Genomic DNA, 22505 nt, shown 5'->3' on the forward strand with positions numbered 1-22505 from the left:
GAAGCACCTGGGCCTGCCATGCCCACAGCTCTGCAGTGTGCCCCTCCTGCCCAGCCCAGCTGCTCTGCCAGTCCTGCTCCATCAGCCTCCAGCTCCCTGCTGCTGGAAGCACCTCTGCTGTGCCTCTGCCAGAGCTGGAGATGGGCCATGTTCTGCCAGCCACTGCCAAACATCACCTCCCTGAGAAGCTGCAGTACGAACCCTGCTGTGCCCGTCTGCTGGGAATCTGTGGAAATGTGTTTCCATGAGAGCTGGGGCTCTCTGTGTCGTGCAGCAGGACATGATGCAGCATCCTCCTGGCCTGGAAGAGTGCAGTGAGATGGCAGAGATGCTGGATGCATTATCTGGGGTAAGGATTTCTCTCCTAGGCTGGCCAGGTGATAAGCTAATAACCAAACACTTGTAAAGGCTGGTGTGCCAGGTTTGCTGAGCAGTGGCTGCTGTGTCTTCTGTTGCATTCTGTGGCCTGGAGCCTGTTAGATCAGTGATGTTTTCCAGAGGCTTCTAGGAGAAAACATTTCTTTTGTTGCTAATGCAGAAGAGAGATGATGATGATAAGTGAAGTGCTTTTCTAAGTCAGTTTGATTTGGCAGATTATTTTTCTGTTTCTCAGCTGCTGGTTTTTTCCTCCTAGTGTCTGCATTTCATATTAGAAATATTTTCCCACTGTAAAAAAAAAAAATGAAGTCTCCTGCAACTTGCCATATATCTCTTTGCTTGTACAAAACCATCCCTTTGAGTTTCTAAACCATTTCTGCTGTAGAAAGAAAACAAAATTATTTGTCCAAGGCCATAATACTGCCATTTGGTTTAAGGATTTATGGTTCTTTGGCATTTTATTCTCCATTTATGAAAGGAACCCTAATTTTGGAAGCTTTGCCTGCATGGCTCACAGCTGTGTCTCAAGTCATACCTGCTCCAAAGCAATGAAAGTGCACAGAATCATGTTCTGAATGCCCTCTGCTAGGGCCCAGCCAGGAAAGCTCTATAAAAATATAGGAGCTTGAGAGAAAATAATCTAAATTTTCCTTGCTTTCCCATCAGATAACCCAGAGCACTGAATGTGGCCATTAAAGAATTTTCTGCCAGTTTCTGGATCATTCTCTCCATGCTCATCAGGATGCCTCTGGTGAGGGCATCCCAGGGAAAGGGAGACCCCCAAACCCAGCAAGTGCCTGGATTCAGAGGAGGCTGCAGCTCCAGCCCCTCTGGCTGATCCTCCCTGGTGAGTAGAGCTGAGTTTGCTCCATCTGAGGATCAGCTGGGAAATGGTATGGCAGAGAGGGCTGGAAAACGTGCTGAAATCTGATTACCAAGGGATGCTGAACCCACAGAGCAGGGGGTGTTTGGCAAGGGGGCACTGGAGAGGGCAGTGCCAGGCTCAGGGCAGCAGATTTACACAGGGTAAATCTTTAAGGTAAATCTTTAAGGTCTCACTTCAGTGATTGATCTGGAGCCCCTCATCCAAACCTGCTGGGGGCCACTGGCTGTCCTGCACCACACTTGCTCTTGCCACAGACCAAATGTCCCAATTTCAATGCTGCATTTCTTCCAGCACATTCCCTGAGGTTGTGGTTTAACTGCATAGAACATACATAATATGGTTCATGTGAGATCTTAGATCTGTGTTTTGTTCAACATATCAGCTGTGGATGAAGTCATTACAGGGTTCTGTTCACTAATCAACCAGCAAAACAGGAAAATAAAAGGGTAATTGTTGCAAGCTTCCTTCCTTATTTTCATTATGACGGCAAGCTCAGCTCAGGCTGGAATCTCACAGGTGTCATGCCCCTGGCTTTGATAGGGACAGCATCGAGCTGATTAGTCCTCTAAATGAATCCACTCATAGCTACAGCATTAAAAATTCAGCAAGCAACATTTATGTCCCTGCTGTAGCTTATCTGGTTGGGGGAAAACCCACAGGATTCTTTTTTAAATCCTTGCTCGACTCTCCATGTTAAAATACACATTGCTAAACCAAATTATCTTGCTTGAGGATGCAGTATTGGTTTATACTTGGTGGTTTTGAGCCACTGGGGCAAGTAAATGATCTGAAATGTAAAATCCTCACTGTCAGAGGACCTCAGCTGTGGATCTGTGCTCTGGGATGGACCAAGAGCATGTACATCCCCTGTGCTGGGGATGTACCTTGTCACTTTGTTACATGTTCTATTTATTCTATGCAGAGCCCATAGTATTGTTATATAAAGCACTATTGACAAAAGCAGCACAAACTATTCCCAATTCTCAATTCCAGCATTGAAACCCCTGCTGTACAGACATGAGTGACCTGCTGGGTGTCTGTCTGTCTGCAGCTGCTCTTCCAATAGTAGAAACACCTAGAAAATGTAAAATCAGCCTGAGCCTGATGCTTTACTGGGTAACACTGGTCTGAGGCTGTAGAGCAAAGGGGATCTACCCTGAGCATTGAACAGGCAGAGGAGAGCCTGCTCTTTTCTCTTTTTGGATAAGCAATATAAAATCAGAGCTGTCCTGATCATTCCTAGGGCACTGAAGACACCTGCTGGAAATGGGAATAAACTGCAGTAAGAATGTGCATGACAGAACGAATAAGGAACACTTCTGAGAAGTTTATATTTACACAGTGCCTAAATTGTTCAGCAAATGCTACAATATTTTCCAATTGAAAGTATTATGTGAACATAGTTGAATAAATAGCCTGTTCATTCCTGCTGTTCTTGTTGCCACTGAGGAACAACATTTCAGGTTCTAAAACCTGCAAGTCTGAATGTAGTCTCTGAATTCCCTTCATTCCTGATGTATGAGGTTGTGCCACAGTCATACATGGACAATAAGTGGCATCATGTGCTGGCACTGGGGTCCAGCTTTAAATGGATGTAAGTTGTTTCCAGCTTTAAATAGCTGTAAGTTGTTTGTAGCTGGATACGGAACAGCTCACAAATCTCTTTCCATCTTTACAAACAAATCTTGATTCCAAACCAGTTTCATACAAATCCTGTTGTGACTCTGGGTTCTTTTGAAAGTGATGCCTCAGGTTTTAGATTTTTCATTTTTCAGACTCTGTGCTGCTTTACTGTGTAGTTCTGAGTTTCATATTAGGGGATGGTGAGCTCTGTGCACAGAGCAGGGAGACAAAACAATTCCTGCTCCAGCTGAGGACCAAGGACAAATGATCCAAATCTCAGCCCAAGAGCACAAACACCGTGGGCTGGAGAGAGAAAAACAAGCAGGATGGGACTGCATGGGCTAAAGCTGGAATGGGACAATGAACTGCAAGGTGCAAATGGAGCAGAACTGATCACAGTGACAGACCCCCCTGACCAGTTGTGCATTTTGGGACCATTTATATTCTGTAAATGTTTCCATTTTAGAGAATGGTGCTTCATTTGGGCTACACCCCAAGCTTTCCAAGCCTGGGGCCTGGCACAGGAGCTGATTATGCCTGTGCATGGATGGGGACAGTGCTGCTCCTAAACCACAGTGAAGCAGGGTCAGCTGCTTGCAGATCCTGTGACTCAAGCTTTGCTTTGGCAAGGCAGAAAACTCCAGCCCTTGAGCAGAACCTCCAAGTCCTTGGTGAGGTGCAGCCACCAAAGGCAGACATGAGCACACTCCTGACAAGTCTGAATTTCCATCCTGATGAGGAAAATCCAACAAACATCTACACATCCCCAAAATATAATCCCTGCTCTGCCCAGCCCTCCTGGCAGGGCTGTCTGGAGAGTTTCACAGGGCCCAAACCAAGGCTTTGTCCAAATCAGTTTGTCTGGCACACATAAGGATGAGCAGAACCTGCTGAGATCATGTTCATGTGAGGCTGGAAAACCTCATATTAGGGCAGCTATGATGATCAAAGCCAAACTATTTCAAGGGAGAAATTAAATGCCCAGGACATCTTCAGGTCATTTCCAGGAAGGTAAAAAGGCAGCACACATTACAGGAGAAAAAATAGCACAACAGGTAATTTGTGTTTACAAAAGAGAAAGAGATACATTCTCACACATATCCTGAGGGCTAAAAGAGTTGAGCTGCTGCCAGGAATCTCCAGCATGGAAACTCTGCCAAGTCCACAGGAGTAGCATTTTAAAAGACACCATTCAACTCTTCTGTTTGCACCTGGATTGCAAAGAAACTGATTTAAATTTTCTCCTAGACTCCCTTATCTTTAGAGATGCCAGAGCCAGCTGACCTGTAAAAGGTCCCTTTTTGGGAGGGATTGTGGTTTGCTCTCTGTGCACATTTCACATATCCAGCAAAACATTTATCTCTAAATAAGCACCTATTTCATTGGGATCCTTCCTGACTCAAAAACCAGGCAATGACAGGCAGAGAAACACTGTGCACCTTCTTATCTTTGCAACTAAAGGCCTGAAGGAAAAAAGATTTGTCAGCTCTGTCATTCCTTTGTGGTACCTGAACACCATCAGAAAGGACCTGTGCCAGTGCAGAGTGTATTGGACAGGAAACCTAAGGAAGAGCTCAGTGGCTTTTCCCTCCTTGCTTTGTGCATGTTTGGTGAATCTCTTCTGCATTCTGACCTCTCTGGCCTGGATCAGCTGTTTTCTCTGCTGTAAATCCACATCCAGTGCCATTGCAAGGGAATGACAGGAATACAGGTGAGATGATTTGGTCACATAGACAAGCTGATGCTATTTATCTTATTTGTGTGGTAGATGTAAGACAAGCCTTTCTGCTGCATTTCACAAACCATTTCCCCTCCTCTCTGCTTGCTGAGACCAGCTGTGAGATGCTTTGTGACAAAGACCCTACAATAAGAGATACAAAAAGCATTTATTCCAGAAGCTCAAAATACTGCCCTGATTCATCTTTTCAGTTTACATACACTATTATATCTCCTTTTTTTTAACTTGTATTTACAGCATGGCAATTGAAAAACACTGGACCTGTAGGCAGTAACAGCTCAAATACCACATTGAGAAGCAGATTTATTGATCAATAAGGAACAGACCACAGTGCTAAAGTGAGGCATGAAATTGGGAGAGCAGAATCACATCTCTAAAGAAGACATGACTGTCCTCATTTCAAAGCTCACTGGCACTCAGTGCAGGTCACTGGTGGGCAGCCTGGTCCTGCAATAAACCTGGAATCACCGTTAATTCTGTTAGAGCAAATCACTTGTACCCAGCAAATTTCCTTTCAAAACACCAAATTAGCATGACAGAAAAAAAACTCGAATTGATGGTAAAACCCCAAAATGTCTTTAGTAAGTTTCAAAAAACCTCACATACCATAAGGCTAGCCCTTCACTTCTCTAAACACTGTTTGTGTGTACAAATTTCCCCAAAATAACTTTGGTGTTGGGATGTCAGCCATGATCCTGCCTCATGCCTCTCAGGACTGAGATCAAATCCTTAAGAAAGGCTTTGCAGGACTTTTCAAGGCCAGAGAAACCAAGCATACAGTAATTTTCCAAGCACTACATAATGCTTGACTAGGAGAGTTTGCAAAATTTACTACCTTAAATTGAAACAAATAAAAATCAAGCAGTGGGTCCCATTTACCCAAGACAGTCATAAAACCTGATGTATTGGAGGTGATAAGCCTTTTACTAACCTTTGTGTTAAACCTTTTACTGACCTTTCTGTTACCTACTTTTATTGACCATCCTGGCTCTTCAGATTGCCTCAGTTGCAATTCCTCAATCTGGCAACAGGTCTGATGTTTTCATTTTCTCCTTATACTCTCAGTAGAAGGGGCAAGTAATTACTCACCTACTCACCAAATAAATGGCTTCATTTTCCTAAAGCTGAGCCTGAATTTTCTAGAACTAAAATGCTGCAAGAAGAACAGTTTGCTCTGATTCCAGGAGCAGACAGAGCCCATCCATGTCCCATTTGGTGAAACATCCCACAGCACAGTCAGCTCTGGAGCACAAGGGGATTGTAGGTCTCAGTAAAACACAGACAGACTACTGGCAGTGTGTGAGCAGTTCACTTCCCAACAGACTGCAGCACTAAATCTTTTTTAAAGCTATTTTCTACAAGTGCTCTTGTACATCTGCAGCCAGACCTATTTCAGGAGCTCAGCATCCAGTCCTCATCCCACACTGGCTTCTCATACTCTGTGCCCCATTGCATGTTCTTTCCATAAACCCAGCGTGGCTGAGAATGGAGAGGAAAAAAAAGCATGAAGGCTTTTCCTGAGCCAGTTTAGAGGAGCATATAAAGGTAGAACTGTCTCTGAAGGAAACAGAGTTTTACCTTGAAGAGTCTCTGTGGAGAAACTGAAAAAAGCCTTTTACCAAAGGATGTTTATGCTCTGAATGGTCTGGTTGTCTGAAAGCAAATGGAATGAGGTGGGGAGATGGGAGCCAAAACCCCAGTGCCACTGCAGCACAGCAACTCTGGCTTTTGCAAGATGTTCCTTATCAGACAGAGCACTTTGAGAGGGCCTCAATGTGAGTTAAGCACTTCAAGAGACACCACAATTCTGTCTGCATGCACAAGTTCTACTGCAGTGGTGTAAATAAAAAAAAAAACACAGTCCCATCCTAGTCTGGATGCAGCTCTAAAGCAATGAGAATATTTATATTTATATAGTATATTCTGTTAAGGAAAGTGGAATCATTTGTTTCAGGAAAAATTACTTCTATCAGTGTATAATTATGTTCACTCCTTGGGCTATATTATATTACTGTAACAGTGCCAGTAAAAGGAAAATTCCACTTCTAAATGACATTATAATGCTGATTTCAAGCCCGTTCACAGCCCAGGTACTCACTTCAGGGAGTGTGTCACTCTGTGTGCCTCCATTTCCTGCTTCCTCACAGCAGCCCTGCGAGGTTACATCTTCTCAGCAACATATTTTGGCTTTTCTCAGGCTCTCCTGCTCACACACTATACCCAGGAAGTTAAACCTGCTTCCCCAGCTGCTACAGGTTAGTCATAAATGGGGAAACTCTTCTTGGGTACTCCAGAGGAAACCTAGCCCCTGTATCCTTGTGGCCTCTCCCAGCAGCTGCAAGGGCAGGTTTGTGATTCACTTTTTGGGAGTGAAGTCCAGCTGAGCTACTTGCAGACTGGAAAAATGCTTGGAGAAAATACTGAATAAGGGGGATTAAGCTTTCAAAACAGAATTTCAACTCTGTTTTTGCGAGGACATTACATGGTGTACTCCAAAAAGCAATTTTTCACCCAGACTCTTGGCCAAGAACTGTCAGGATACCAAATCTATGTTTTCTTTATCCCTCTGTTTCTGGTGACTTGTGTGCTGCCCCAGCAGAGTACAGATCTTTCTCTGTCAGCCCCGTTTCACAGGAAGAAAAGGAGCCTGTGTTAGCAAGCTCAGGTTCCTTGGGGCAGGAACAGATCCATCCTGGTGCTGAGACCCTGAGCACACACACTAAAGGGCCTCTTGACCCAGCTACTGCTCCAGCCCCTCCCAAAGCCTGGGACAGTTTATCTCCACACGAAACAGCTCCAGGGGTTTGCAGCTCCCTTATCAGGCAACCTGAAATTAGCACAGTTTAATTTGTCAGGTTGAAAGCAGCAGTGGCTCAGGATCAGCTTCATGTGCAATGCCACAAGATCTGAGCAGGCACCAAGTGAAAACTAACTGGAGGCAGTTATTGATTCAGCCATCTGCCCTTAATTAACTTATATTGATGCCCCAATACCAATGGGATAAAGTATGGATCAAGCCTGAACTTAGGGCTTGTTCTAAAGGACAGATTAAATCTTGAACTAGACCTTTGCAAAGCTCCTGATTTTTCTCTCTGCCAGCTCACATTTCAGTTCTGGGTGCTAGTAGGATTGCCAGCCCTCTCCACATTTACCATGGACTGAAATTTGCAGCTGTGTGAGATGTTTGGGGCAGTTCTGGGTGGGTGAGATCCACAACAGCCATCTCTGATGTGCCGTGCTCCAAAACAGCTCTGAGGGCTGAGCAATGTTGATCCAGAAGTTTCCCTATACAATCTGTGTTAATACTTCAATATTTTGGAGCAGGACCACTGGAACTAATTTTGATCATATCAGGATGCATTTATGGAAAGTTTCTTAGCTAATGGGTAAGAAATGTTTGCTAATTGCTGACTATGAGAATACAGGGAGTTGTTTAAAAGTGTCCAGCACAGACAGGGCAGGTGTGGTTCGCACTGAAAGTACTGAAGTGCCTCAGTGGGGGTTGGAAAAAGCCAACAAGTGTTCATGCAGTACACCAGCATGTTCCTAAATCCCAGCTTTTTGAAGATAAAGTAGTAAATCCCTTGATCTTACAGCCCTGATTTAAAAAAAAAATGCCAGCAATGTGAGCAGAATGTAATCAAGATAGAGAGAGATGGCAAAGGGATGTCAGGAAGAACAGCTCTGAAGGACATGAACTGCACCAGCCAGCACCCTGCAATGGCTCTGGTGTCCACATTTTAATCAAACCCTCTTTTAATGGGGGAAAAAGGAAAAAGTGGGATGGATGGGAATATTTTTGTGACAATTTCATTTGTTCACCAAAATGAGGGAGAAGTTCTACTTCATTCAGCAATCCCAATTAAAGGCAGCCCCATAGAAGTCCACAGAGCCCAAGGGCAAATGAAAGAGATTCAAACTCAGAGAGTTCTCCAGACTCCAGAGAGACACTGTGCTGCTTCAAGTACCTTGTGCTTTCCTCTGACTCTACAATCAGAACTTGGGAACCCTTGGGAGATTACTGCTACCTTTTGTTCCCCTTACTAAACCCTGCTGATTGCTGTTCTCAACCAGAAATGCAGTCATATCTATCAGGCATTAATTAACTCCTCATAAATCAACAAATGCACTCCCCACACGATGTGATTTTAATGTATTTATCCTCTGTGTGGGTCTGTAGTTGCAGTGCTTGCATTTACTGAGGGAGCAGCATCCTGGCAGTGCTTCAGTGGAAGGTGGTGGCCATGTCCTGATTTAACCAGGCTGGGGCAGCCCCTGGCACTTGAATCCTCTGGCTGCCCCTCCTGGAGGCTGGCAGAGCTCAGGCACCGTCTGCTCCTCCCCAGCTCCTGGCTCTGCTGTTAAGCTCACGGTGAGGCAATCAGGGCAGTGTTCAGGGCTGGGACAGCTGAGCTCAGAATGGAAACAGGGCTTTCAGATGGGATGGCAGAACAAGGGGGTGTCTTGTGCTAGGGCCAGCTCAAGCATCAAACACATTTCATAAGCACGGAGTGCAGCCCAGGCTGCCAGCACACCTTATAAAGCTGAGCCCAGGCAGTCCCTGCTGAGATGGCTCTGGGTGGCCTCTCTCAGAGCTGCTGAAGGGAGTCTCCTCAAGATCCTTCCTAGGGTCTTTCAAAGAGACATGGCACAAACTGGACTTTGGATTTTTCTACTCATAAGCTTACTACTGCTGGACCAGACCATCAGCCAGGCTTCCAAATTCAAAGCCAGGAAGCACAGCAAACGTAGAGTGAAAGGTACTGGGTCTGAACTGGGAGGAGGGATTGTACCTTATAGACTATGCAAATTTACTGTGTACTTTAAACAGCACTGCATGAACCAGAAACTAACATTACACTAATATTTATTTATAAAGAACACTTGAGTCTATATCCTATCTGTCTTTTAAATATTTTTATGTGAGCTAGCAAAGCCACAAATAAGGTGCCAGAATGAATTATGAAAATAGAGCTGTATAACAGCTGCAAATATATTGCTCTGTTCTGGCTGTTCACCTCTGTCAACATTATTTAGAACTCACAGGTACAGCTGAGAGGACTCTGGCTGATCATTCTTAGTTATGTATCTATATTTACTAAGATCAGAAAAATGGAAATTCATGTATATGGGGGAAACAAGCAGAAGTATTTCAGGCTCCAAAGATTATTGTTCAGATTTTTGCACCATTTCCTAATGTTAACAGAATGTCTGTCTACTCTTTGTGGAAAATTACTCCACTTGTATGAAAAGCACTGGGAAATGGCAAGTCAAACTAATTAGCAGGTCAACATCAATGAATTAGCAGAAGATAAAGCATCAGTAACCACAGTAAAGCTTAAGAGTAAATAAAAAACCACAGAATGTTGTTTAGAAATGTCTGTGTATTTAATTTAAATATGTATTTCTAATAAAAGCAGCATGATGTAGGCTCACTGATGGCAAGTATTTGAACTCCTATTTAATTTAAAAAATGTGGCTTTGATAAAGCCATTATACAAGAAGATTGAGCCCCTCTGGAGCCACACAGTTTAAGAACTTCCTTCTCCTTTGGGATCTCTAGGGTTTTAAGTTTAGGGATCCTAAGGACAGGCTGATTATACATTTTTTGTGCTAGCACTGATTGGAGAACAGAGAATTCTGCCTTGGGGAAGCAGGGAGCCCTGAAAGATATTATGATGATTTTAGAAAAATGGGAAAGAGGACATGAAAATGGAGTTAGGGGCAAATTATCTTCTTTTCTTGTGCCATCATATTCTTGGTGCTTTTTTAAGTGCTACAAAATTCTGATTCAGAGTGATTTTGTGTGACTGAAGTCCCCAGGCCCCCTCTGTACTGAGGGACAAAGGCTAACCCTGGGAAGTAGAGACTGCTGCTCAGCAAGCACACCTGCAACATTCAGACTGTCAGGTTGGGCTTTATTTGTTGTTCCTCCATGTGCTAAAACAAGAGTTGTGTGAAACTTTCATGCTCATATAAATAACATTGCTCTGAAGAAACACAACTTGTGTCCTGCTATTTTTTGTATGTCGTATCCATACATAAGAGTGTACAATTTCAAAAGAAAAAGGGACATTTTCTGTAAATTAGATACCAGCTCACTAAATAATGATTAGCTGCAATAATCCATGATTTTCAAACAGTTTTTAGGGCAACATCCATGATAAAATATGAGAAGGAAAGGTAAAGGTGGGTTCCTCATGTTTTTTTATAGAAATCCTAGAGGAATGTTTTCATTAAGGACAAATCTTTAAAAATAATCAAAAAGCATTTTAGCAATGCAGCAATACCAGCATGATCTTTTGAAACAACTTTTAACATGTAATTTTAATTTTTTTTAGTGTGTGCATATTTGTTAATCTCTATATATTCTTTTTGTGTAAGAAAAAGATGACCTGAAGACTCAGATTGACAAATTGTGGCGAGAAGTAAATGCTCTGAAGGAAATACAAGCACTCCAGTCAGGTAAAGCAGCTCATGCTGGTCAGTGGCTTCCAAAAGTTCTCACTGCCTCTCTTCTTCACCCTCACCCCTCTCTTTAAGGGGATTTTATGAGTGAGGAGTGCAGCTCCATAAAACCATGGTGTGCCATAGCTTTACTAGACAAGTGTGGAAGAAGCATTCAAGTAAAATCAGGTCTCAGCTACTGGGAAATGAGTGGTCATTCTTCACAGAGAGCAAGAACTACTTTTGTCTTTGCTATGCACAACTTGAGGCTCTGAATTTTGTGTCATCAAAGGCAGCACAGTGAGAGTTCCTGGGTCTGAGAGTTCAGGTGGTCGGTGAGTTAAGTGCCCAGCTTTGATATGAACATATATTCAAATGTGAATGTTGCCATAAAACTTCAAAGTTATATCCACTGTGAGTTCAGAAATATTCAGGACCAATGTGCATAGTCCTTTAAGTATTTCAATACCCAGATGGAAATTTCCAAACAAAATAAGAAGGGTAAATACACATGTACCTACTAGACAGTTGTGCTTTTTCACAGCTGTTGACATAAAACCTGGCATTTAAACATGTACAAGAGGACATTACAGAGGAAATTACATCATTCTCATGAAACAGAATGTATTTTCCTTGGGGTTGTGTTCCGTTTTATGTCTTGGGTTACATAGAGCTTTTGGGGCTTTACAAAATATTTTTATTTCAAATGTCTTATAAGAAGGCTTCAGAAGTTTCTTAAAAGAGGGAGCCTGTTCTAGACAAGTAACTCTTGTTTAAAAGTAATTCTTGTGTTGCTTCCAGAAGGAGCTTGAGAGGAAGCATGCAGTGGCTTAGAAATGAAACCAGAACTGGGAGACTTTCTCTCCTCGAAACTTATTTTGAGCTTTATTCTAAATTTATAACCCACACTGTGCAACTGGAATCCAAATCTGGCAAAAAGACACCTATCACCCCCCTAGATCTGACTGTCTTTGTTAATGTCCTTGTAACAACTGAAAAAAGGAGCTCCATTTTTAGCTTATGAACATTTCCAAGACACAGCATAAAAATCCGATTTCTTCTTTTGCTTGAACTTTCTGGGCCTCCATTCTACACAGAGTGAAATGTGAAATGCTGCCACACACCATTTTGCAGCACATCTTCCCTCCCTAAAGACATCCAGTTCTTATCATTGCTGAAGTCTCTCTGATCTTTCCCATAAATATAAATTTGTTAAAGAGTTCCACATTTAATAAATAGGTTTGTTACTCAGGCCATTGGAAGGGTTAAAATTTGAAGGTTAAACCCTAACAGAAAGTTATGACTCTGAAAATCCAGCTAAGGAATGCAGTGAATACTACAACTGGAAATACTAAAAACTTGAGACATAGGATGTGGTCCAAAGTGACTTCCATATCCTATTGATCAGACACATAATTACTTTTTTACAAGAAGAGATGACAGGAATTAAAAACAGATTATAGAAATATCAGGACAGAAGGTGTACATAAGTACAAGATGATCTTAAGCAATAAATGAAATAATCTGCAAGGAATAAGATGCAGGATTCTAATACTAATTGTTACAGGAGTCTATTCCAGGCCTTTGGTACCTTCCTCAGCTCAGAAGAAACATTCCACCAAGGAGGGTTCACCTTGCCATCATTATTTTTCTTGGGAGAATTAGTTTTTCACAAATCTGCATTAGGAGAGCGGGAAGGCAAAGTTTAAGGATTCCCTCCTGTGTTCCTGCCCCACAGACCTCGGGCTGGAACAACCCCAGCAGCAGCTCTGCAAGGCAACTCCAGCAACAGAGCAGCTGCCAGATTAACCTCTGGTCCATTCAGACTTTACATCAAGACTTCCCCAGCAGAAGTAAAAGCAAACAGATTTATAAATTCAAATCTTAGAAGATTGAGTCCAGATTGTTGTGTAAACTCAGTAATAAGTGTGCACTTTTTTAATGTATTTATAGATTTAAGTCACTTTACTGCATTTGGATATAGAGTTTGAAGGGGGAGACTTTGCTAGAAAGAAAATAAATAAATTCCAAGGGAGGTGAATATGCAATCTTCTACAGGTAGAATTACACTTTTAGTAATCACTCGGAGATTTGTATTATGAATTTCAAATCAGTATTTTCCTGGAGAGCAGGACACAATTAATACAGCACATTTCTGTCCTGCCTTTGCTTGCTGGAAATTGAGCTTAGATAAGATGTGAAAATTTACTTTACTTAAATATCACCAATATTAAAAGATATCTAGATCTGTCTCTGCTATAAAGTCAAGTACGGATTTCCCAATAACCAAATTTTCTGGTAACAAAACAAGCCTCATCCATTCCATCAGTTTCAGGACTGCTGAAATAAGGTAGAAAATGTGTGAAAGCAGCACTCTTTGGTAAAAGGGGCACTGAGAACAGGCCTGGGTTATATTTCAGCAGTCTGTTCCCAAGGGCACGCTGATGTGCTGGCTGCACACAGGGCCCTACATGAACTGGCGCACCAGCAGATAAGCCTGACCTTACTCCAAATTTAGGGCCCACTCTGTGGAGTCAACAGCTTTTCACTTGCTGAAGGATTTGTCTGCTCAAGTTCCAAGGTGCTTTTGGAAATTTATCATTTGGAGAACCATTACTGAAAGCTGAGGCCCAGCCTGGTACTGACCGTGCAAACCGCTGTCTGTTCACAGTGTGCCTTCGTGGGACCAAGGCCCACAAGAAGTGCTACCTCATGTCAGAAGGCCCCAAGCACTTCCACGAGGCCAATGAGGACTGCATAGCCAAGGGGGGGACGCTGGCCATCCCCAGGAACAACGAGGAAACGAACATCCTTCGCGATTACGGCAGGAAAAGCGCACCCGGCGCGTCCGAGTTCTGGCTGGGCGTCACCGACATGGCCCACGAGGGGAGGTTTGTGGATGTCAATGGCATGGCTCTGCTCTACTCCAACTGGGACCGTGCCCAGCCCAACGGGGGCAAGAGGGAAAACTGTGTCTTCCTGTCTCAGGCAGCCCAGGGCAAGTGGGTGGATGAGGTGTGCCGCACTGCCAAGAGATACGTTTGTGAATTCCTGATCCCATAATCACAAACCAGGCCATGTTTTGGGTTATCAACACACATTTTTGCTTAGTAACCCTTCCCACTTAGACAGTGGGGAGTTAAAACTATCCCTCTCCTGCCTTGAACTCACTCTTTCCTGAAACACAAGTTTTCTCTGATAATTTATTTTCTATTCATATGCTAAAAGTGTTTAGTGAGTACTCTCATTATGTACAGGGATATATATTATGTTTTGGCCTACATTGTATCATATTTTGGCATATTATTTCAGCCTGATGCTTGGGCTCCTTCACCTCCTATTCCTGCACTTTAATTAGAAAATACTGCTGCATGGTAACCCTTTCCAGTATGAGCAGAAGGGATTCTCTCTATTATAAAGTTTAAGAGGGACTTTGGGATTATGTGAGCTCCTGTGATAAACAAAGATCATGCTTTACAAAAGTATAATTGGAATAATCTGTGGCCAAGTGTTTTACCTATGGTTAAGAATACTGAATGAAACAGAAAAATCTGGTGTTAATTGTTTCACTACATGCAGTTCACAGTGATACACTGCTGGAAAAGGGGGAGTAGCTGTTTTAAAACATCAGTTAGTCTAGACATGTTTGCCTCTAAATGTCTCAATTATGGTTAAATATTAGATGTCATTTGGAACATTCCCACAGAAGAAACCAGCCTGGGACTAGATCATGCTCTGCTGTGTGGAGCCTTGCTAAGCCTTGTCTCCTGCAGGTTCAGACAGGCTCTGACATTCACAGGGAGCTCCAGAAAGCTCCAGGAGTGAGACAGGAGCTCCTTTCTGGCACAGGATTCCCTCCTCTCCCATGGGAAGGGCAGCACAGCCCAGGGACACAGCAGAGTGTGGCCAGACCACATGCAAATCTTCCAGTTTAACACCTGGCATTCGAAAATGAAGTAAAATGTGCTGGCTGCTTTTGGCTGGTCAGAACTTCACAACAGAGATTTGCTTGCATGTCATAAACAGCAGTTTCTCTCATTTTGTTTAAATATTTAAATATATTGCTGCTTGGAGGATAATTCCTATTTCTTACCTATTAAACCTGCAAGATTTTCTTAAATTACGCAATAAATCTGCAATTACCATTCTTTAATTGTTGTGGTATTTTTGACAGCTTATGCACCCCTGTGAAGGCCATTCTTTCTTAGAACTTTTCTTGAGGATTCAAAAATGTATTTTTTTCTACTATTGTACTCACAGGATAAAATTTGGATCCTTGCTGTATAATACAGCCCAAAAGCTCTATAAGATCTATCTACTCAAGGCCTCTGCAATGTGTTGTGTTTAAATTCATTTTCCATCACTTAATGTATTTGTAAAATAATCTGATGCTGAATTCTCTCATTTACTCCTGAGTGGAAACAGAGCAGCAAAAAGGGCCCAAATATATGCAATTTTCTTTTAAAATCTACCAGTTTTTGCTATGGTTGGGGTAAAAAATTTTGTACATGATTAAAAGCCAGTATGGCTTCTTAACCTCTGATGTGTCTGAAGTAAGTCAGTATCTCAGCATATCCCTACAGCTACAGTCAAAGTGAAAATTTACCACAAATTCTACACCTTGTGTAATTGGCACAGGACTACATTTTCGTGGGCTGTTTTGCTGGTGAACCCATTCTAAAGAACATGAGCCACTACATGGAGTTTCTCCACAAGGTATAAAATTATCACATAAAAATCTCATTTTTAAAAAATACTTTCTGGTTGATCCAGTAAGTAAACATTTCTCATGTTGAGACTGGCAATAAAAACAACCCTGTGACAGTGGATGGTGCTTGTGGAGAATCCAGCTGAGTTCCTGGGATCAGCCCTGATTACATTGCAGAATCCTGGAATGCACATGGAGCTCTTGAGATCAGAGACAGGTAATGAAGAAAACATCTTCAGCTTCCATTTCTATCCTCTGCTGTAGAAACACTGGGATTAACAGAAGACAATGGGCTCATAGAAATTTTATAAGCATATAAACCTTCTCGGAATTTTACCTGCACAGCATTATATTTTTAGATATAAAAAATATTAAATATATTTGCCAATATATGGTAATTGAGTGGCACCCACTGGATTTTGCTAACATACATGGGGTGTTGGGAGACTTGATGTAGCCCTTGCCCACCAGAGACAAGCTTTGCTGCCTTTTGTCAAAATTTTAAACCCAGATTTTCTAGTCTTCATTAGATGCCCTATGAAACTTGAAATTCTGCTAGTGTTAAAATAAAATCAGACAGTTCTAAATGTCAGAACTGTACCTGCTCCCACGTGTGTATGTTCAGTAATGTTAATGACTACAGCCTAAGTCCATGAGGGGACTTCTAGGAAGGGTTAATGAAGAAGTTGCTAATAGCACCACACCACCTGAGCAGTGCATACCATAAATCACTGTACCTCAACCTGAATTCTGATGGTTTGCCAGACACCACCAAGCAGGCTGCAAAATGGTCTCTCCCCTTTCACAAAAATCAATCCCATTCACACTACCAAACAATCAAGGCAAAATAAAGAGAGATCTGTTACTATGAGTAATAAAAAATATAATAAACTCATATGAAACACATTATGGCAATGAGGTACAAAATACTCCATTTCCACAAGACCAGGCAATCAGCATTTTGCTCAGGATAGTAGGTGGTCCTTGGTTTTCAGAAAGGTTGAGAAGTACTCTAAGCCCAACAGAAAACAGCTTTTTCTAGCTATAAGCAATTTATTAGTTGGCTGGTCCATGTAATAACTATTTACTAAGGAATACATTAAGCACTCTGTAACCTTTAACAAATTATTTATAAGTGCTAATTAATGAAAACCATCCTTTTGTTAGCATGCTGTCAGCATGATTAATCTGTTCTTAGTGTCTTGAAAGACAGATGCCCCCAATAGCCTCATTTGGCTTTCTTGGCAAGTGGGAACAAGTAGGAGTGAATAAACAAGGTTACACAGGAAACACTGATTAGAAGGAAATGATTACCATATGAATTGGGTAATTCTGCTGAAATATTGAGGGAAGGTGATCAGAACAGAATGTTCTGGAGACTCCGCCAGGTTTCTTTCCCAGGCGCTGAGTTTGTAGTGTTGCATTGAAAGAAAAGAAAAAGGCCTTTGGTGAATGGGCAGGGAAATGTCAAGCTTTACTCGAGGTACAGATGTTCTTCATTATGCAGGGTACAAAAAAATCTTGGAGAAAGAAGCTCATTAGCAGAGCTGGGTAAAGAATGGGTTGTCTGGTTTTGTGGTCAAACAAAAAGAAAATAAAACTGACCATAAGTCTCCCTAAGCTTCCATGTCAACTGGATAGTATTAAAAGGTGATTTTCAAACCTTTTTTTTGTCATGATACAACAAATTTCACTTCAGTGAAGAACCCCCGCTTCTCTTACCTGTGCTTCTTGCCACCCCCCTGCTTGGCAGAGTATTTACAGCCACAGGCACCTCTGCTTCCCTCTTGTGTCAGGAAACAGGGCAGGGTCCTCATTCTTCTGTCAGATCAAGACACAGCTGACTTTTATTGAGGAAAAATTAAATAGTGTGTTACCAAGCTCTTCTCCCAGAGGGATGACACTTGATGCTAGGAGCTAATGAATCATGTGAAAAACACTCAGGAATATGATCTTTAGCTGAGATCTGCTTTTTAACACTCTTACATGCTACATTTGAGTGTTCCAACTAGTCCCTGAATATTGTAGCAGAGGATCCCCATTAGATGATTGTGTGTAGTTTAGGGCTACAAAAGTGTGTGCTTGGAGATATTTATTAACATACTTTGGGAGTTTCTCGTTACCATCAAAGACAGAATAATTGTCAAGAGTTTTATCAGTTTGATCAAAGAGTTAAAAGGCTGGATTCTCTCCAGCAATGGAATAGGGGTCCACATAGAAATGCTTGTGCCAAGAAAAGCAATTTAGAAGTGAGTAATGAGAGCACATTGTTAACCATTACTCTTAAAAGATATATTTTTCATTTTTAAAGGCTGCACAAGCACAGATTATTTTTGGAAGTAACTCTCCCTTTGGTCCCTCTTCAAACCCAGAGAATACATATATATATATATATTCTCATAAGGAAAGGTCAGCACCTTAAATCAAATATCGTGTGCAGTCAAAGCAAGACTTTCAAGGGAGCTCATGACCAGATTTTAAGGAGTATATTCTGACCCAAGATCCAAGGTCCAACAGTGTTCAACACTCAATATTTGAGCCCTTTTAAAAGTCCAGCTACCTGGTGCCAACATGGTATTCTAGGCATTGGAAATTTTTCTCTCTGATAGAGACATACCAATGCACTGTGTTTTCCAGGTCACTGTCTACCAGCTGAAATGAAATCCAATGCAGCCATTAATTTGCACTTCCACAAATGCTTCTTTTTTTTTTTTTCTTTTTAGATCATCTCTAAATTAAGTTAGTAGATTAGGCAATTGTGACTGTTTTTTTTTTATTACTGAATTACAGGATCAGTAGATATCAGGAATGTAAATTACTGTAATGGTAGCCTTTTACTGAATTCAAACTGATTTTCAGGCAGAACAAGAATTAGCTGGAGGTCCATGAAATAGTCCACTGAATTGTTAGCAACATGCATAGGGGAAGAATTCCCACAGTCTTACCAAGGAAACAAAATTATGACTGCAAAGCAGATGTGATGTGTTTTACTGGCACCACAGAGATTCAGAGAAAGATGGAAAGAAAAGCAAGATCAACAGATAATTGTGCACAGTGATCCAAAGGGAAACAAGAGGGGGTGTAGAATGACCTATGGTAATTTTTTATGCAAATGCAAATTACTTAAATGATTTGAAAATACAAGGTGGATTCAAATCCCTCACAAGTGAAATGTCACTATGTCAGTTGTTAATAGCAAAATCAGAATCAGGTCAAGATTTTTCAGAGTATTTAAAAATAAGTTTACTGCAGTCCATACTGCACTAACTTCTCTAAGTCTTGTTTTCCTTGACCTAATGCTGCTGCTAGCCTGTGGAAAAATAAAAGCTCCACTAAAGTGTTTTTGCAGAATTTAACAGAAATATTGTTTTTCTTTGTAATAGTAAAGAAAAATCACTAGGATGCTACCAATTTACCAGGATATGGAGCTGACAAGCACATCCCATGCTATGTTACCTGATTTTGTCTCAAACTGCTCCAAACTGAGACTTGACAGGGTTTTGTGTTGTCAGTGGGTAGTGAAGCCAAACTCTGAACACACAGCTGAGGCTGCTGTGACACCCAACTGCAAGCTGCACTCTTGAAAGCAGACAGCAAGCAGAAATGGTGTCAGATAAACCCTGACAGCTCTTCTAAATGGTTACATGAAAACTTGTAGTGATCTTAAGTCTGGTTGTGTTAATTGGTAACCCTAAGTGCATTAGGGTCTTTCAGAGGAGGGGAGAAATTCTGATAATATACAACAAATATTATGACATTTCTCTATTGTGATTTCTTTATTACTTGGTGGCTTTCTAAATTAAGTTGTATGTTTTTTTCCCAGAATATTTTCATATGTAAACTACCATCTTCAAAGAGAAATGTGTCATAAAGGAAAGCATTCTGCACTGTAGGCTGGGCACCTGCTGAAGGGATTTTGAAAATCAAAATGGATAAAAATGGTTTGTCAAAGAATTGAAATACAAAGGGCAGAGACGGGGGGCTGTCAGACTGCTTCTAGTCCTCGGGATCCACATTCTCAAAACAATTTTGCCATGTATGAGATAAATCCTGCAGAAGGGTTTCCAAAGTGTCTAAAGTGTTAAAAAAAAAAAATAAATACAAACAAGCTACAAGAGGATCCAAGAGCCCAGGCTGTGTCAATTCAGTGCTTGCTGACAGTGAAAGGTGAACTGAGGTGAACCCAGGAAATGTCTGAGACTTTGCCTGGTGCTACAGGAACTCCACTACAGAAAATCTCCTGAGCTTCGAGGGCACTTGGAGAAGCAAAGCAGCAGCAGGATGGAAAGTCAGGGCTGTGGCTTCTGAGAGATCCACTGAGACTCCAAAGGGTCTAAGGGCATTGAACTCTGGTCAGAAACACCCCACTTTCTGCTGAGGCAGAGCAGACAGTGAGGTGGGCACTAGCCCACGGTCCTCCAGGAGTGAAAGATTTCTACTATCTACTTTCACTATTTCACCTCAGAGCAGCTGAGTTCAGAGCCCCCAGGGGCAGCAGCCCAGCAGGGATGGCTGGGGAGCTGAGCTGCTGGAACCCCATCCAGGGAGCACAGCATGCCCAGCACCTCACAGGGTGCACTGGCTGCTGCTCCTGCAGGGACAGGCTTTGCTTCTCCAGGGTCACAGCCTGCTTCTAACAGCTTCCAACCCAGCAGCACCCCAAACCAGAAATAACCCCTAGACCTTGGCTGAATCACCCAAATCTGGGAACAAACCCCCAAACCAGACACACCCCACACCAAGCAGCACTCCCCAAACCCATCTGACACACACAGAAACACCCCCAAATCCTGAAGTTCCCCCCCTAATTGGCAGCACCCACCACACACCAGGAGCCACATCCTCAAAACATCTCCAAACACATAACCACCCCCAAGCCCAGGGACACATCTCAAACCCACCAACAGTTCTGCACATCCAGGAAGAACCACAAGGCATCACTGAACCCCAGGGCAGGGAGTACCCCAAAGCTGGCAGCACTGCCCAGCAGGCTGAGGCTGTGCCAAGTCTCAAAACTGCTCCAGCCTGAGACTTGACAGGGTTTTGTGTTGTCAGTGGGTAGTGAACTCAAACTCACAGCTGAGGCTGTGTGTCCAGAGGCTCCCAGCCCAGACAGGACAGGGAAGGCACTGTCAGTCCCAGGGAGGGAGAGAATCCTCTGGTGCCAAGCCCTAATATTGACCACGAGAAAGGCAGAGGAGGATGGCTGACAAATGACAGTGGGGTCACCCAGTGCAGATGAGAAGACTTTTACTGAGCTGGGAGAGAGGGGCCCAGCCCCGGGGCCTGCACACGGCTGCTCCGGGGGTGGATTTCGGGGCGGCTGTAGGGCTTCCTGTCCCGCCGCTCCTGCCGCAGGACGTGCCGGGTCCGGATGGGCCCGAAGTGGGAGCAGCTCTCCCTCCTCACGGCCCTGGCGCAAGGGGAGCGGCCCCAGGCAGGGTCCTGCCGCACCATTGCCGACGGCCAGGGCGGTGGTGAGAGCCTGGAGAGCCTCTGCCCAGCCAGAGGGAGCAGCCGGACACGGGCGAGGCCTCAGAGCCCTGCAATGCCCTCCTCCCTCACAGCCCCGGGCAAGCGCCTTCCTCGGCAGCCCCCCTGTCACCTGTGCGGGTCACAGTGACACCCAGCATCCTTCCAACACTGCCTTGGGTAATGATGTCACAGTGGCTGCTGTGACATGGCCACTGCCCATCTGTGTGCACACAGTGCCCCCAGTCTGCGACAGCTCCAGTTTGAATTTATTTTATCAATTCCTTATTAAGTGGTTTGTTCTGTTTGTACTCCCATGTTCTCCCTGAGCTGGCTCACCCCTGGGTTTTACCTTCCCTCAATGCTGTCCCTCATGCCATTCCCGGCCCCTTGTTCCAGCTCTTTCCCTGCCTGTCAAGGCAACCCAGCCGCTTTTGTTCCCAAACCTTCTTTGCCACTTTAACCTCAGGCCAATCCCTGATTGCAATACCCCTTTAGAATTCCCGTTCCTGGAGACCCCATTGGCCCATGTGAGCCATCCTCTTCAGCCACTACCCCAAGTGGTCCCAGACACTTGATGCAATCCCCTCACTTCTCCCCTGAGGATTCCCTATTGGTTTGCCTTTTGTGTCTGCCCCCTTTATAAAACTATATCTGCACAAAAGCCCTCGCACAATAGTGCTCAGTGCTTTTTATCCTGCTCTCTACACCTGGAGTAAACCCTTCCTTGTGGAATTTCAAGACAGCCTTCTCCTTTCTCCTCTGCCTGGTCCCTGTCATGGCTTGTCTCTTGCACCGTAGAGCAAGTGGCTCTGAGGGTTCTGCCTCTGGTAAATGCCCAGCCTGAGGCAGTTCCCCACTCCTGGCACAATGCTGGTGTTTCAAGGGCCAGCCCAGGCTCCTGTGGGCTGTGTCGGGACAGGAGGCCTTGTGCATGCTGGCAGGGACCCTGGCAATGTTGGGCACAGCTTAGTGGGAGCACAGGGACAGCTGTGGGGGATGAGAGAGCTCTTAGAGGACCAGGATGTACCAAGCAGGGAACTGGGAACCTTGAAAAGGTTGGGGCTTGGTGATGTCAGGAAAATCAAACACCAGAAGTTTACATCCAAAAAGGGAATTGACTTTTTTCTTCAACTTTTTTCCAATAAAGACTTTTTTTTCCAATAAACTTTTTTCCAATAAAGGAAAAAAGTCTATCAGGCCACATGCCCAAGATGTTTCCTCTGTCCAGTTCTGAAGTACAGTGCCTTCCT

The 22505-nt window shown here is 43.3% G+C and overlaps 1 protein-coding gene across 1 annotated transcript; it reads left to right on the forward strand.

Moving 5' to 3' along the window:
- The first annotated feature begins 9033 nt into the window (after nucleotides 1–9033).
- On the forward strand, nucleotides 9034–15231 carry CLEC3A (C-type lectin domain family 3 member A). Its single transcript, XM_063167545.1, has 3 exons — nucleotides 9034–9385; nucleotides 11010–11090; nucleotides 13744–15231. The coding sequence occupies exons 1-3, from the start codon at nucleotides 9271–9273 to the stop codon at nucleotides 14133–14135; spliced, it is 588 nt and encodes a 195-aa protein (XP_063023615.1). The 5' UTR covers nucleotides 9034–9270; the 3' UTR covers nucleotides 14136–15231.
- Nucleotides 15232–22505: the final 7274 nt, after the last annotated feature.

The sequence above is a fragment of the Melospiza melodia genome, chromosome 13 (genome assembly GCF_035770615.1).
Source record: "Melospiza melodia melodia isolate bMelMel2 chromosome 13, bMelMel2.pri, whole genome shotgun sequence".
Taxonomy (NCBI): Eukaryota; Metazoa; Chordata; class Aves; order Passeriformes; family Passerellidae; genus Melospiza; species Melospiza melodia.

What these genes read in the sequence shown, in the direction of transcription:
- CLEC3A (XM_063167545.1), top strand. Translation starts at nt 9,271, where the DNA reads ATGGCACAAACTGGACTTTGGATTTTTCTACTCATAAGCTTACTACTG. An exon ending in CAGCAAACGTAGAGTGAAAG is followed by an intron (nt 9,386 to 11,009) that starts GTACTGGGTCTG and finishes TTTTTGTGTAAG; the next exon opens with AAAAAGATGACCTGAAGACT. An exon ending in AATACAAGCACTCCAGTCAG is followed by an intron (nt 11,091 to 13,743) that starts GTAAAGCAGCTC and finishes GTCTGTTCACAG; the next exon opens with TGTGCCTTCGTGGGACCAAG.